We start from the raw sequence: 15385 nt of genomic DNA on the forward strand, positions 1-15385 counted from the left end.
CCAGACTTTTCCATCCAGTGATGGAGAGTTTGCCAACAGTCAGTCAGACCTGGCTTGAATATTTTCAGAGCTGGGCACCTCCCTTCCCAGGAGCCTGGTCCTTTTACAGACAACTGAGGTTTTAGAAAGTTCTCAGTTATAGGAAACCAAAATTACTTGATAATAGACTCCAGCTCTTGAGGTCAACTTTAGCCTCTAAAAGCACGTGGAACACGAGTGGTCCATCTTCCCAGGCAGACACCTTCAATGTCTTAATGATGACCCTTGTATTTTGCTGGACCTTTTCCAGGCTAAGCAGTACCCTGTCCCATCAAGTTCTTTAAGTCACCTATACGTGTTCTATACCCCACATTGTTCTTTACAGTTATTACCACGAATTCCCACTTTTTTTTTTCCAAGTCCCAAATCAAAATAAATAACAGAGGCATAGGATTTTCCATCACTCCATTCAAAGCACAATCCTACCCTGAAACTCGCCCCTCCCTCATTACCTGGCTGAGATTCAGCAACTCCTCAGGGGATTTTGCCCTGAGGCACTTCAGTAGGGCCTGGGAGTCCGAGGCATTGGAGCCACAGGCTTCTGCAATGATCTGCATCTATTTCCAGAGAAGGAGCAGGTCAGAGTATGGCACTGAAAGCATCCACCAAAATGAAAGTTGGAAAGTGTCTTCTGACCAGCCTGCTGCCCTTCCCCAGCCCCACACATTTATTTGGAAAGTATCATTAAGTGTATATTTAGTCTCTGGCCTGCACTTCCTGTCCTCTTTAGCAAATACCAGAGATGGAGACTGGGATTTGACAGCCCATGGCCATGGACTGGAATCAAGGTTCCTGGTCCACAGAGAAGTCAGTCTTGTGAACTCAGCTGCACAGGCACTAGGCCCCAGATGGAGCCAGGAGCCCCAGGATTGATGCGTGATTTTGAAAGCTCCTTCGTCATCAGCTGAGGCACCATTCTAGATGAATGCTTGGCTTGTCAACTCTGCTCAAGCCCCAGCTACCAGCACAGCCTGCAGCTTCTGGGCTTTTTCCTGTCTCTGCAGACCAGAGTCACTCCTTCTTCTTCTTCTTCTTCTCCTCCTCCTCCTCCTCCTTCTTCTTCTTCTTCTTCTTCTCCTTCTTCTCCTTCTTCTTCTTCTTCTTCTTCTTACTTTTTTCCATGTTTTGTATTTAAAATTTTGTGTTTGTTTCTATTTACTTTTATCCACTCACTCTTTCTTCAAGGCCCAAGTCCTTCCTCTTGAAATGTCTTTTCTGTCAGACCATTGCATCCCCCGCAAACCCCTTCTTCCCACAACCTCCTGTCACCCCAGGGATCCCCCCACTTCCTTGCCTAGCTCATTGCTAACCACCTTTTTGCCCTGTCATTGAATCCTCCATAATTGTAGAATTTGTCCTTGCTTATTCTTCTAGGAGTCATGGATACCCTGAGAATTCAAAGTAAGCTGCAAACACTTTCCCAGGGGAGAATGCACAAGCGTCTAGTCTTCATACTATTGAAGCATTCAAGGACCACCTCCCACACCTACCCACAGATACCAGGTTAAAAAAAAAAACCTGTAATAAAAATATCAGCCTTCTCAAGTTTTATATATCTTTTCCCCACTGATAAACCCACAGAGCCTTGGGTAAATAGTAGGCACTCAATCAATGTTTCATAAATGAATAAATATATGTGAAAACTGAAATTAACTGTGTCAAGAGTATTTTCACAATTTTGTGATTCCACATTTCTGTGTTTTGAGTTCACTGTTATTGGTTATGTGGTATTTAAGAAAAAATATCCTATATGTCAGGCACAGTGGTACACACCCATAGTCCCAGCTACTTGGGAGGCTGAAGACCAGAAATTGAGTCCAGGAGTTGAAGACCAGAAATATCCCATCTCAAAAAAATATATAAAAATAAAAAGAGACATGCACCTCTAAGATGATTACTACTCGGGGACAGCTCCGTAGCCTGGTGTTTGATTAATGTGTGTTGAATGGACCAGTTCATCCAATCACCCCTTCGTTCATTCAGCAAACATTTTTGGTTGCTTAGTATATACCAAGCATTATGCCTGAGGCATGAAGGACAGAGAAACCTTGTTCTTCAGGTCCTTACTGTATAGTAGGAAGCTAAGACAAGATGACAGATAGCAAATATTGGGGACATATGCCCCACCTCACCCCCTTCAAAATCCCATGCCCAACACCAATGGTCAGTCACAGTGTTATTTCCCTTTGAGTTGGAAACAGCCTCAGAATCTTTCTTAACACAGTAGTCTACATTGCCATTCCCTATAGAGTAGAGTAGGTATAGAATATGATCTGCATAGACTCACAAAATTGAATTATGTCCTCAGGGAGAGAATAGTGGACAAGATGTGAGACCTGTAATACACATACACACACACTCAGGTGCGACAGTGATATTGCATTCAGTATCTGGATCCCTTTGCTGCTAAGCCAGGTCTTCCATGGAGAAACAGGTCCCACTGAGGCCAGCACAAGGTCCTTGGGCATGGCCCATGAGGAAAACCAGGTGCACAATGAGAAGGTGGCTTAACATACACCAGATCTTAAGCTGGGGGCAGGAGGCGTTTACCATATACCTACATCCTCCTTCCTCTCCACATCCTGGGACTTCAGGTATGGGATGATGGCCACTCCACTCTCCATGATGGCTCTGTGGAATAAGCCATTGCTCATGGGGGACAGAATCTGGAGAGAGAACACAGGACATGCAGGGGAGATTATCCTGGGGATCCTCACCCATCCTGCACACCATCCATCCCTCCTGAAGGGCTCTAACCTCAGAGTGGGAGAAAGAGCCCTGGTGTCAGACTCAAGAATAGATGTGAAGCTTTGGGCAAGTTCTTTAACCTCTCTTGGGCTCTGGCTCCTCATAAACATTTCAAACATTCTAGTACATGAGTTCCAGCTCCTTCACTTCCCAGCTTAATTTTAGATAAGTTAAGAATATTTCCAAGTACTAGTTTACTCCACTGTTGAACTGGAGTTGAAATTGAGCCTAGATCACAGAACTGTTGTGAGGAGGAGGGGAAATAGACAATTTAGAAGTCTCCATGCAGTGCCTGGTCCAATTTCACTCATGAAGGTGGTTGTTATCCTATAGGTAAAGTTAGGTTAATCTTGTCTGCATTAAAAGGCAACTTTGAAGATATAAAAATAACTTAAATATTGTCAAGGGCTATACAGCAGAAGCTTTCTTAACCCACTGCCATGTAAACAATTTCTGTAACTAATTTATGCCAAGGAAATGCTGGCCACTCAGAGCCAATGGGCCTTCTTCTAGCACCTCTGTATGTTTCTGTTTGCTGAACATCAGGTGTGTTTGCTTCCAAACTTGTTTTGTCAATTGCACTTGTTATTCTAATTACGTAATCAATGAGCTCTCATGGAAACCATTTGGCTACACAAGTAAAAAGAAGACATTATATTTGGGAAGAAAACCTTAAAAAGATGAGTGGCCAAAAAGTATCTCTGTCACCCTAGGTGTAGACAAGAGAAGAGTAAAATCGTTGGGAGGAAGTAAAAAACCTCCCGAATGTGCTGCTGCAAGACTACTTTGCCAACATCTTTAAACTTACATTCATTGTTAATAAATGAAAACTGCATACACCTATAATCCCAGAGATTCAGGAGACTGAGGCAGGAGGATTGCAAGTTTAATCAAGATCCTGTCTCAAAATTAAATTTTAAGAAGGGCTGGGGATTGTAGCTCAGTGGCAAAGGACTTGCCCAGCCTGTATGACATCCTGGGTTGAAAATCCAATATAAAAAAAATAATAATAAAAATCAAAGAAACTGCCACTTCAGGGCATGAACTCTGCAGGTGGCTCATGCAAGAGGAACTCTAGTGAGCAGACCATCTCTGAAAAGATCAACCCTAGCTAGGCATGGTGGTGCACACCCATAAGCCCAGCAACTTGAGAGGCTGAGGCAGGAGGTTCTCAAGATCAAGGCCAGCCTCAGCAACTGAGTGATACCCTATCTCAAAATAAAAAAATAAAATGGGGCTAGGGATGTAGTTCCGTCATAGAGTTCCCCTGGATTCAATCTCCAGTACTGCAACAACAACCAAAATCATAAATAATAATAACAGCACCCTGAATAAAATCATTGGTGAGGGATGTGCATTTTTGTCTTTTCAATTAAAATAAAATGTTTATAGGCATCTTTTGTAATTTCATGCTTAGCTCTGTTTTTCTACTGAACAATGCTATGGTTTGGAATATGGATGGATATGGTGTTGGAAGCTTGGTCCCCAGGGTGGCAGTATCAGAAAACTGGTATCATATGGAAGCTTTCAGAGGTGTGGCCAGGGGGAGGTCACTGGCAGCCCTGCCCTTGGAAGGGATTAAGTCAGTTCTCACCAGAGGGTTGCTATAATGGAGCAAGCCTGACCCACCAAGCTCTCTTGGCTTCCCGGTTTTGAGATGTAAGACTTCCTCCTACATGCGCTTCCGCCATGATGTGATGCTGTCCACCGCCCTTCCCAAAGGCCCAACCAAAGGGGCTGCCTGATCCTTCATTTTGAGCCTCTGAAACTGTGAGCCAAATAAACCTCTTACTTTATACAGTAGCCTGTCTCGGGTAGTTTGTCAAAGTGAAGGCACCAATTAAATTTAAGTCAGTCATTATCCTCGCTCTTGTAACCTCCTCCACCAAGGTTTACTCAAGTCACAAAGCAGAAAACTCACCAGGCCAGAAACACTTATGGCTCCAGCTGACTCTCCAAAGATGGTCACAGAGCCAGGATTCCCACCAAAGAACATGATGTTCTCCTGGATCCAGGACAGAGAAGCCACCTGGTCTTTGAAGGCCCAGTTCCCTGAGGCATGCTGGTCCTGTGTGCTGGGGGGCAAGAGGCAGAGTGAGAGTTTTTAGTCGGCCACTGGTTCTTGCGGCCCCAAGTTCTCAGAGAGCCTGTGGGAGAAGCTGGGGAAACCAGGGCTAGTTCTTATCCTTTGTTGGGATTTGGGTTTCTGTGAGAATCTGATGAAGACTATGCACCCCAGGAAAAAAGAAACATACAATGTTGAAACATGATTCCAGAGAATTCCTAGGTTCCCCCTGAATCCCTGGAATCCAGAAGATTCCCGCTGCTGAGATGGATCTGTACCAATTGTTCAAGGTCTTCCTGGGCACAGAGATTCCAATGAATGACAAAGTTAGTAACAATAATGGCAATCACCACAGAAGCAGGGTATGTCTGACACTGTTCCATGGGGTTTGTGGCTAATTCTGGTCACAATCTGAGAGGCAGGTAGTTCTGCATCTTTTCCTCTTTGCCTCTCTGGGCCTTCTCTGCCCTGTTCCTAAAAGGCGGCCCTCTAGGACTTGCACAGGCCAGACTTAAGCTGTGTGCTATCAGTGGAAGGCTTTGACAGGTGCCTGAGGGTGCAGTGGAGAGATCTGAACGTTCTCCACACCACTCTGTTCCCTCCGCATCTGGGGGGTGCCTTGGGCAGTGGCCACATTTGTCCACAGCCAAAGCTCATGCTAATTTTCTTTAATGAAATGTGGGAGCCTGCCATCAGGATACCGATGGATACATAATCTCTCTCAAACAGACTAGGAAATTCAGGCACCGAGGTTAAATCCCCTTGCTAGAAAGAGCTAGAACGTTGGAGAGTTGGGATCTAATGAGTCTGGCCCCAGAGTCCATGCTCCTAACCACGCCCCATGTCGCTGCCCCTGCTGCCTGTTTCCCAGAATGAATGAACAACTCTGAGGGGATTGTTTTGAGGGTACAAGGGAATATGCCACAGAACCAAAAACATCCATGCAGTGCACACCGGAACCCGAGCAATCTCAGAATCACTTTTTTCTCCCCACTATTCTCTAGTCCCCTGAACCGATCCCCCCTTCGGTTCCTTTCTCTGCCCATGACCTCTGGGATGGTTCTTCCTACACCTGCTCACTCACAGATCTTTCCAAGCTCTGCAATTTTACCTCCATTCTTTGGTGGGCTCCACATTGGTCTCCATCCCTCCCTTTCTGTGTATCCTGAGAAGCATTTTACCTAATGGTTAAGACCTCAGCCTCTAGCACAGGAGTCAGAGCCTGATCCCTCATTATCTGGGTGATCTTAGGCAAGTCACTTAACTGACTTAAGCTCAACATTCCCATGTTAATAGAAGGGAGAGTAACAGTGCCCGCTCTCTATGGTTATTGAGAAGATTGCCAGTGACACAGGTGCACAGGGTCGTAAATGTATTTAGTGTGGTTTTCATGATTCAATCTTCTATGGAACTCTTTGCTAAGCAGACTCCCAAACTCTCTTCCCCAAATCCAACTCCATCTTTAAGGCACCCCTCTGCAGAAGCTCCCAGATCCCTGGAATCTCCTTCCTCATTTCCACACCCCTTTGCTCTCACTCTTGGACAATTACTCCTGCACTGCAAGTGTGGATATGAGCATCCCTACATCACCTCCCCCACTTGCCTATGAGCGTCTGGGGGTAGGATTCATATGTGAATCATTGCTGCCTTCTCCACAGTAGGTGACAGCCACCTCCAAACAGCACCATGGCCCCATCTCTCCCTACCTCTCTTTGCTCACATTGCATCCTGGATTTAGACTGCTATGTTTTAGGCAGGATAATACAGGTGATCAAGAGACCAGCCGTGTTCTATCACTTCTCTGTACCTTCATTTTTCAGCTGTCAAATGGCAAAAACATCAGAACCTTCCTTGTACTATCATTTTAAGGGTGAGTTTAAATAACACAAGGCAGGTGCATGGTATCCTACCTGACTCACAGGGAGGGTCCAAATACATGGCAGGTATATACACAGGGAAGGAAGGCCAGTGCCATAGAGGAATTATTCTCAGGAGGGCCTTGAAGTGGGGTCCTATGGTAGACACTACTAACTGTTCACACAACTTGTCTGTCTTCCACATCACATGGCTGAGCTACATTCCACATCTCCCTGGCAGATGGATGTGGTCCCCAAAGGACTGAGTTCTGCCCAGTGGTATGTGAACAGAAGTGATGAGCATCACCTTCAGGCTGACCCAGGAAAGCTGCCCTCACGCGATCCTCCATTCTCTGGCTCCATCTGCTGGCCAAGTGCAGATCTGGGCCCTGGAGAATCTGTATCAGAGCCACAAGAAGGAAAGAACCCAGGTGGTCCCTGACTGCCCATGTGGAAGGATCTGTCAATCATGAATATTCACTTGGACTTTACTTGAGTTTTTTGATGTTTTAAGCTAAAAAGGCTTGGAGGTTTATCTGTTATAGCTGCTGAAATTACAATGAGGGCCAAATGTGTTCATTCCTCCTAGGTTTTTGGACACTGCTCATGGCTACTGCACAGCTGTCTCTTGAGGATCTGGAATGTCAGTCACCTGGGGAGACTCACCTGAAGAAGCCAAATATTCCCAGCCGGTACTGGGTGGTCACGATCAGCACATTCTCATAGGCAGCCAGGGCAGACCCATCAAAGATGGAGGCAGAGCCGCTCTGGAAGCCACCGCCTGGAAACCACACCATGACCTAAGGAAGAGAGTGGCACACTCTGCTCAGCCACCAGGCACCCACATCCCCTCCCATGAAAGTTGGGATTTTTTTTTTCCTCCGGGAATTATGAAGATCTCACTTTTCCTTCTAAGTAGGGTCTGACGTTTTATCTTGATGAGAAAAATTGGGCTCAGGGAGCATAAAACCTTATTCAGATGGTGTTATCACTATTTCTAGAAGTCTCCCTTCCGTTCTCTTCAGTTCATGTCCGAGACTGTAACTCATGGGCAGGAAAAGAGAAGAAAGCCATGGAGGGAAAGTACAGCCAGACAAAGCATGGACCTTGATGCCAGGACCCAGCCCTGCCATGTGTGTGTGCACCAGACTAAGTCACTTATTCACTTCCTGTGCCTCATCTTCCTGGACGTAAAATGGGTCCGATCGTCCTCATGCACTGGGTTATTGTAGGAGTGAAGTGACATAAAGCGCCATGGGTACCTAGCACATAGGGAGCTCTCACTAGATGCTGCCCTTACTACACAGCAGAATGAGTCTCCCATTGCAGATCCATGGCTATGGGGAGTGGGGGATCGGTGCTAGGTATGAAGGGCGTGGCTAAGGGGTGGGTGTGGCTAAAAACATAACAGTGAACCTCCCACCCTACTCCCTTCTACAGGGATCTTTTACATTCTTAAATGATATACTTAACCTGACTGTCTTAATGGAAAACATAAGAGTTGGAAGATGTAATAATCCTCTGTTTAACAAAAAACAAAATCCTCTTGGGGGGGGGGAGAATTCTCAAATTAAAGAAAGAATGGTTTCAAGACATGTCTTTCCAGAAGGTTTATGGATCATTCAATACTCAATGGAGAGGAAAAAGAAATAGAAATCCAAGGCCAAGCCATTGGCAATCAGAAAAGATGGATTAAGATGGATCTATCCAAAAGTGGATCTATCATTGCAATGCCTTTTCAAGACAGTGTGAGGCTAGGTTTGAGTCCAGATGCCCCGTCAACCTGCCTGGATCCCAGACCAAGGACCTGCCAGCCGCAGCCCCAGGTGTAGCAGGGAGCCTTACAGGGAGATTTGAGCCACCATCAGCATGTGCTGGTGCGTAGATGTTAAGGTACAGGCAGTCTTCCGACACTCCAAATTTGGGATAATGCACCTTGAGAAAGTGTTGATGTGATAACAGCCACTCTGTGTTCTGGAAGCACCTTGGAGAAAGGGAGAGAAAAGCCCCCAGGTGTACTATCAGCAAACCCTGCCTAGGAGGGACCAGCAGTGAGGCCTGGCCATCTTCTCTGAGCAAGGGAGGCACCTGGGAGCTATTGGTACAAGGTCCAATGGTCCTCAACCCCCATAGTTTTCAAAGCAAACTATTATTCTCTTTGATCTGGTCTCTAGATAGGAAAGCACATTCCGCCAAGTGATTGTACCATTGACCACACACACCCACCACTGTGATATGGACACACAGAAACACTCAAACTAGCTCAGCAAGTCCCCAGATTGTGGCAGGCAGGACAGTGGGTTGGCTATCAAAGGCTTTGCTCCACAGCTGCTTCTTAATTCCCCAGAGGAGCAAAGGGATATTTCCAGATGCCCCCTACCAGGAACCAGCTGAGGTAGATTTGCAGGAGGACCCCAGCACCCAGGCTCTGTTCAAGCTCCCTCTGCCTGGATATATCTGCCAGCTTACATTCTTCCCTTCCTTTCAGATTCAGGCCAAGGACCACCTCCTCTGAGAAGCTTTCTGAGATTTCTCCAGTTTGACCATAACTTTTCTTTGGAAACATTCACATTCTATGTGTTCTGTCCTAGAACTTGTCCTAGGGTTGTCCATGAACATTATCATCTTTCCCAACTCAACTATGAGCAGCTAAAACCCAGGACTCTGCATTAGTCACCTCTGTACAGATTGAGTGGGATTGCAAGTGTGACTATTTCTACCATACTAAGTGCTCAATTAATATTAGCTGTTTTCTTAATAGAATACTCCACTGTGTGGGTGACGGGAAGCCATCACTGCAGACTACCCCTGGTAGGTGTCTTTGCCTTTTTGTATGTTGCTTATCACAAATTCAGGCCTCACGGTTTTCAACAAAGCTGTCTCCTAGCTTTCCTCAAAGTTTAGCTGGGTTTTCCATGCTCCCTCCACACCCTTCTCTAATCCCTGTAGTGGCTTTGTCACCTTTTCTTTCATCTCCCCACAAAATGTTATTTATATCTCTCCACGACCACCCTTCTTGAGGGAAACTAACAATAGTCCCATACTCATGATTTTTCTGCTTTACAATGGTGCAAAAGTAACATGCATTCAATAGAAATCGTACTTCAGAGCCGGGCACAGTGGCCAGCAGCTCGGGAGGCTGAGGCAGGAGGATCAGGAGTTCAAAGCCAGCCTCAGCAAAGGTGAGGTGCTAAGCAACTCAGTGAGACCCTGTCTCTAAATAAAATACAAAATAGGGCTGGAGATGTGGCTCAGCCCCTCTGGTACCAATAAATAAATAAATAATACTTCAGATTGATCGTTTCCTGAGTTAGATATATGCAGTTCAGCCATGGCAGTGAGCCTTAGCTCCCAGTCAGCCACATAATCACAGTGGAAACAAACCATACTCCTCAGTGTTCTATGTGGCTGAGCTATGATGTCCTGTAGGTTAGATGTTCTCAATGTACCTTTTACTTACGTGGGCTTCCCAGAACATAACCCGCCATCAGTTGAGGAACATCTATAATTCTCTGTTGGCATCCCCAGGGCAATGGAGAGCCAATTACTGAGTTGGTTCTCAATGGATATTAAATTAATGAACCAATGAACAGATGACTTCTGTCTTAATGTTCTCAGTCCCTGGGCCACATGAGGTCATCTTCTGTGGCTTAGGAAGCATCCAGCTCCAACGTATTCCTTTGGCCTGTGACCTTAATGCCAGGAACTAATGTGGTCCAACCTAGAACTTCACAAAATCTGAAGAATCAGAAGATTCTTAGGGATTTTAAAGTCTGACTCCCCACCCAGAAGTTTCACCTCCTCCACCATTAACCTGGTAACGATTATCCACACAAGTTCAAACCCTGCAGCGACTGGGAGCTCCTCACCTTCCAGGCCCTTATGTCAGTGCCATTTATGTGATCGTGATCATCCCACAGGTATCTATGGGCCAGGCATTACATTGGGAACAGTTTTAAATATGTGAGCTAAAATCCCTCTCGTGTAGTTCTTCCCTGACTCCAGAGACGAGGTGAGGTCATTTGGAAACACGTGGGCAGTTTCCTTCTGACCAAAAGACTCAAGGAGCCCACTGTAGCACTTCTAAATTCTGGTTGGTACTCAGAATGCCTAGAGAGCTTTCAGATAGCACATATTTTGGGGTCCAGTTCAGGATGTTCTGACTCAGGAAGTTGGGAAGGGAGACTCAGGATTACATACATTTTTAACAATGCCTCCACTGTTCTGGTGATCACCCAGTTTGGAAGCTCCGAGATTGCTGAAGCAAAGGTTCAGGTCTATGGCCCTCTTTTCCTCCTTCTCATCTTCCTAATCCTCAATGTTCTCCCTTCTTGTCCCCTGGGTTACATGACCTTCATTGCCCTGTCAGTGATCTGCCCCCAAATCCCAGAATCACAGGCCACCTATAGAACTAAGCCTAGTCTTACAATTGAGGGTAGGAGGTGGCATTACGCAAGCCATCCCAGGGACTTGCAGGTTGAGGGTCCATAAATCGCAGGGGTCCCACAGGGGGTGCAGCATAAGGGATCCCAAGGAACACGTTCACAAGCATTTGGCTTCCCAGAACAGAGACTTGCTTCCCCTTGACCCATCCCAGGCTGGTGATCCTCTCTGGCATTTCAGCCATGGCCCCTGAGAAACAGATGGAAAGAATGAGGGGTTAGGTGGGAAGAGTCAGGGAATCGGTCGAAGCCAGGGTCCCCTCGGGAATGCTCCTTCTCCACCCAGAGGCCTACAACAGGAGTAGCTGGATGCCCTCTCCAAGAATCCGCATCCTTCTCTTTCTTCCCACCAGAGCACTGACTCAGTTTCCCCTGGAAGCCCATCAATAAGCCACAAAATTTGGGAGGGGTCTCCCTTCTGCACCAAGGCTTTTACTTTCTGTGGGACTGACACCAGCTGGGCTTTGTAGATGCCAGGACCCAGCCAAATCATCTGCCCAAGGTGCCCCGCCCCTTCATCATCTCTGCACCCAGGGCATTGTGGCTGGCATGTCTATGTATCACCTGTACAGCTACGGCTGCTTATTTTTCTGAAAATTAAAAACTCCTTTTAAAGTTTAACCTAGAGGAATCCTAGGTGATAACATCTATAGGATTGTGGTTTTGATGAGTTAGGTGGATGCTGTAGATACGTGTTGAAAATAAATATTTGCTAATGAATAAGAAATACCTCATATGGATGCCCCCTGAAATCAACTCATCCAGTTCTAGATGCTTGAACAGGGCACCTCGGGACTCTGGGTGTGCAAGTGTCTCATTTTCTGCAAGAATTGTGGAGCCGTGGGAAGGAAACTGCCCAGGACTTAGTGAGCAGGACCCGAGTGTCTTGACTCTACTTGTTATGATGTTATCACATTCATGAAAGTCCCATCTTCACAGTCAAGACTCCAGAAGCACAGGTCCCGTACCACATCCCTCCCCAGTTCTCAGAATGATGTGTCTCCTTTCAGAGTGTGAACAACCCAAGGCAGGACCAGGGTCTTTCACACTCTACCTGCCCCTAGGATGGAGGCTTCCAGCCTTTCAGCAACACCAGGACTTTGGGGCCCAGAGGGCTTACTTACATGGGCCCTCAGAGACTCCTGAGAAATCATTTCATTTCTACAATGGAAAACCATCCCTCTCTCCCATCTTCTCCGAGCCTTCCTCTCCCACTGAACATCTCACCCCTGACGATGGTTGCAAGGATCCAAATGGCCCAAATTAGGGCTTGTCCTGGATATACCCAATCACCAATCATCTGGCTGGCCTGCATGAACTCCGCTGCTGGCCTTGGAGAGCTTCAGATTGGACAAGAAAGGGCTTCTTGATAGTAAGCAGATGTTGAGCAGACAAACAGAGGACACAGAATACATAAAGAATAGTAGCAGAGCAAGATCTCCAAAGGATTTTCACCAAGCAAGACTTTCCTGTTCTGATTTACATAAGAATCAGTTGATGATTAACTCTTGTACTGGGGAAGAGCATTTGGTAAGCTTTAGACTTTTAGGATCTGGTAAATCAGGGACCTCAAACTTGGCTACTTCCAGGGGCCAGGAAGGCAGAAAAACAGTGAATGAATGAAGCTTGCTAGGGAAGAACAATTGGGAATGGTGGGGACTGTGGAAAACTTGATAATATATACTTTGTCTAAAGGGGCAGTGACTTCTCAGCTTCAGTAAACATTTGTCTTGTGACAGTGTAGGTGGGTCAAACGAGAATTCAGTGACATCTCTTGGTTTTTAAATGTAGCTTCAATTTCAAAACAAAAAAATCACAATGTGAGCTCAACGTAGCATTTCAAGTGGCTTGCATTGTGTCTTGGGTCAGCCCTCTGCAATTCGAATCAAACCCAGGTTTCCCAGTTTGAATACAGGGATTAGGCCCAGAGAAGTGAACAGGCTCAGAGCCAGGATCTGTACTCAGCATTCTGGGTACTCATCACGATGTTCTTTCCAATATAAGTTCATGCTCTCGGAAGGATTTGATGGGTGATAGAGAGTCCAGGGAAGGACCCAGAAGCATTACCACTCTACCCCCAGCAGCCCAACAGGCTCCCTGCCTCACTTAGTAAAGGGCTCACAACAGGGCTTTCAAATGCTTGGAGGCTGGACTGGCAGATCCTAATTATCAGGAACACTTGTTGAAAATGGACTCATATGCCCTACCCCCTGGAGATTTGGGGACAGGGTCCTGGAATATAACAAAGGCAATAATAAGATTGGGAAGCATCAATAAAATAAAGGGACTATCTCTCAAAAGAATCATCTCATGAGATTTTATATGGGGAGCCACAGCAGGCGTTATGTGCCTACTGGATATAGAAGTCTGTGCGTCTAGCAGGGAAGACCTTCCGCAAGGTCAGAAACAAGAGGCTACGAATGCACTTTCTTAAGGCAGATGCTTCACAAACTTTTGTCCTCCGGTAAATAATCCTCCTTTCCCCAATTCCGTCTCTGGTCTTCATACACTGCTGAAAGTTCCACAAATAATGGAAAGAGGACTTCAGAGGAATCTTATCTTACAGGAGAGTTTGATTCTGAATTTGGCAAAAAATTACTTATGGTTTTTTTTTATTATTGGTTGTTCAAAACATTATAAAGCTCTTGACATATCATATTTCATACATTAGATTCAAGTTGGTTATGAACTCCCAATTTTACCCCAAATACAGATTGCAGAATCACATCGGTTACACATCCACATTTTTACATAATGCCCTATTAGTAACTGTTGTATTCTGCTACCTTTCCTATACCTTGAAAATCTCTCAAATTTCCCCTGAAACATAGTGACCAACCGTGATGACAGACCCTATGAAGGATGTATGCGCTAGATCTAAAGAAAGGGATTGTTTATATTAACTGTCTGGATGTTCAAACCATCCACCTTTGAGGTAACTGTGGATCTCTGGGGGTGACCGGATGATGTGTGGTAATTTCTAAAATGTTTCCAGTTTACTTGGAGGGCTTCCTTGTTTAGATTCAGCACTGAGCATACAAATATTTTACTGCATATTTAAAGACATGTTCGCCATTGAGAGGATCAAAGACAAATAGAGTTTTTTAAAAATATTTTATTTTTTAACATGTATTAATTGCAAATAATGGGATTCGGTGTGATATTTTAACACATGCATACAGTGCAATGATCAAATCCAGCCTCCTTCATAACATTTTAGACATCAAAGCACTCAGCTCATTTCCTGATCAGAGGTGGTTAATAATATTTGCTAGACTGGAGCCTAAATCTAGCCTACTAAAACCCACCTACATCCTGGCTTTTAAAAAGCTATAAAGAAGAATATGATTCCTTCCACCTAGGAATGTTCCATTTAAGAATGTTTCATCTGAATGTCCATCTCAGCTTTGGCCATGGATCCTGGTGGTTCCCAAAGCTTTGTCATTGACCTATCTTCACAATTTATGTCATTTTCCCTACCAACTTGACTATCCATTTGGGTTTTTTAAAAATTTGACATTTTAAGAAACTATTATCAAGGAAGACTTTATATACCTAATGCAATGAGGATAGTGTTTTGAAGAGAAGAGAAATATGTTCTACATTTCTATACCACAAAGTCATTCCCCATTCCCTGGCAACCATTATGGTGAATTGATAGGGCATATATATATATAGAGAGAGGATCCCCAAAACAGACAAGACAAAGTTGAAAATCTGCTTCTTCTATACTATGGATCTTAGAAAGGAGAAGGTAACTGATTTGGTTTACATATGAGATGTCCCCAAAAGCTCATGTGTGAGACAGTACAAGAAAGTTTAGAGGTAAAGGGATTGGACTATGAAAGCTTTTAACATAATCAGTATGTCAATCCACTGATTGGGATTAACTGGGTGGTAACTAGAGTCAGGTAGGGTGTAAATAGAAGAAGTGGGTCATTGAGGGTGCGCCTTCAAAACTTGTATTTTACCCTTGGTGAGCAGAGCCATCTCTCTGCTTCCTGGTAGTCTGTCCTGAGCTAATTTCCTCCACCATATTCTTCCACCATGATGCTCTGCCTCACCTCAGGTATAGAGCAATGGAGTTATATAGAGGACAATGAAGCCTTGATTACCCAGGAGGAGGTGGCACCAAGGTGCTGACCTTGGGGTCATCTCTTGGGGTCATCTCTGAGCTGACCTGGGGCAGCCACAGCAAGGTAGAAGTAGTTGGAGAAAGATCTGAGAGGATGTTC

At 45.2% G+C, this 15385-nt stretch overlaps 1 protein-coding gene across 1 annotated transcript in view; it reads right to left on the reverse strand.

Annotated features, from left to right (window-relative positions):
* The window catches only part of Ces5a (carboxylesterase 5A), a 36670-nt gene extending 24220 nt beyond the window's left edge, over positions 1 to 12450 (reverse strand). Inside the window, 7 exon segments of the mRNA XM_027939001.2 lie at positions 492 to 596; positions 2601 to 2705; positions 4709 to 4862; positions 7375 to 7508; positions 8554 to 8692; positions 11136 to 11340; positions 12378 to 12450. Coding sequence (XP_027794802.2) covers positions 492 to 596; positions 2601 to 2705; positions 4709 to 4862; positions 7375 to 7508; positions 8554 to 8692; positions 11136 to 11340; positions 12378 to 12450 — 915 coding nt within the window.
* Between the last annotated feature and the right edge of the window lie 2935 nt (positions 12451 to 15385).

Source organism: Marmota flaviventris, chromosome 18 (genome assembly GCF_047511675.1).
Source record: "Marmota flaviventris isolate mMarFla1 chromosome 18, mMarFla1.hap1, whole genome shotgun sequence".
In the NCBI taxonomy this organism is placed as follows: Eukaryota; Metazoa; Chordata; class Mammalia; order Rodentia; family Sciuridae; genus Marmota; species Marmota flaviventris.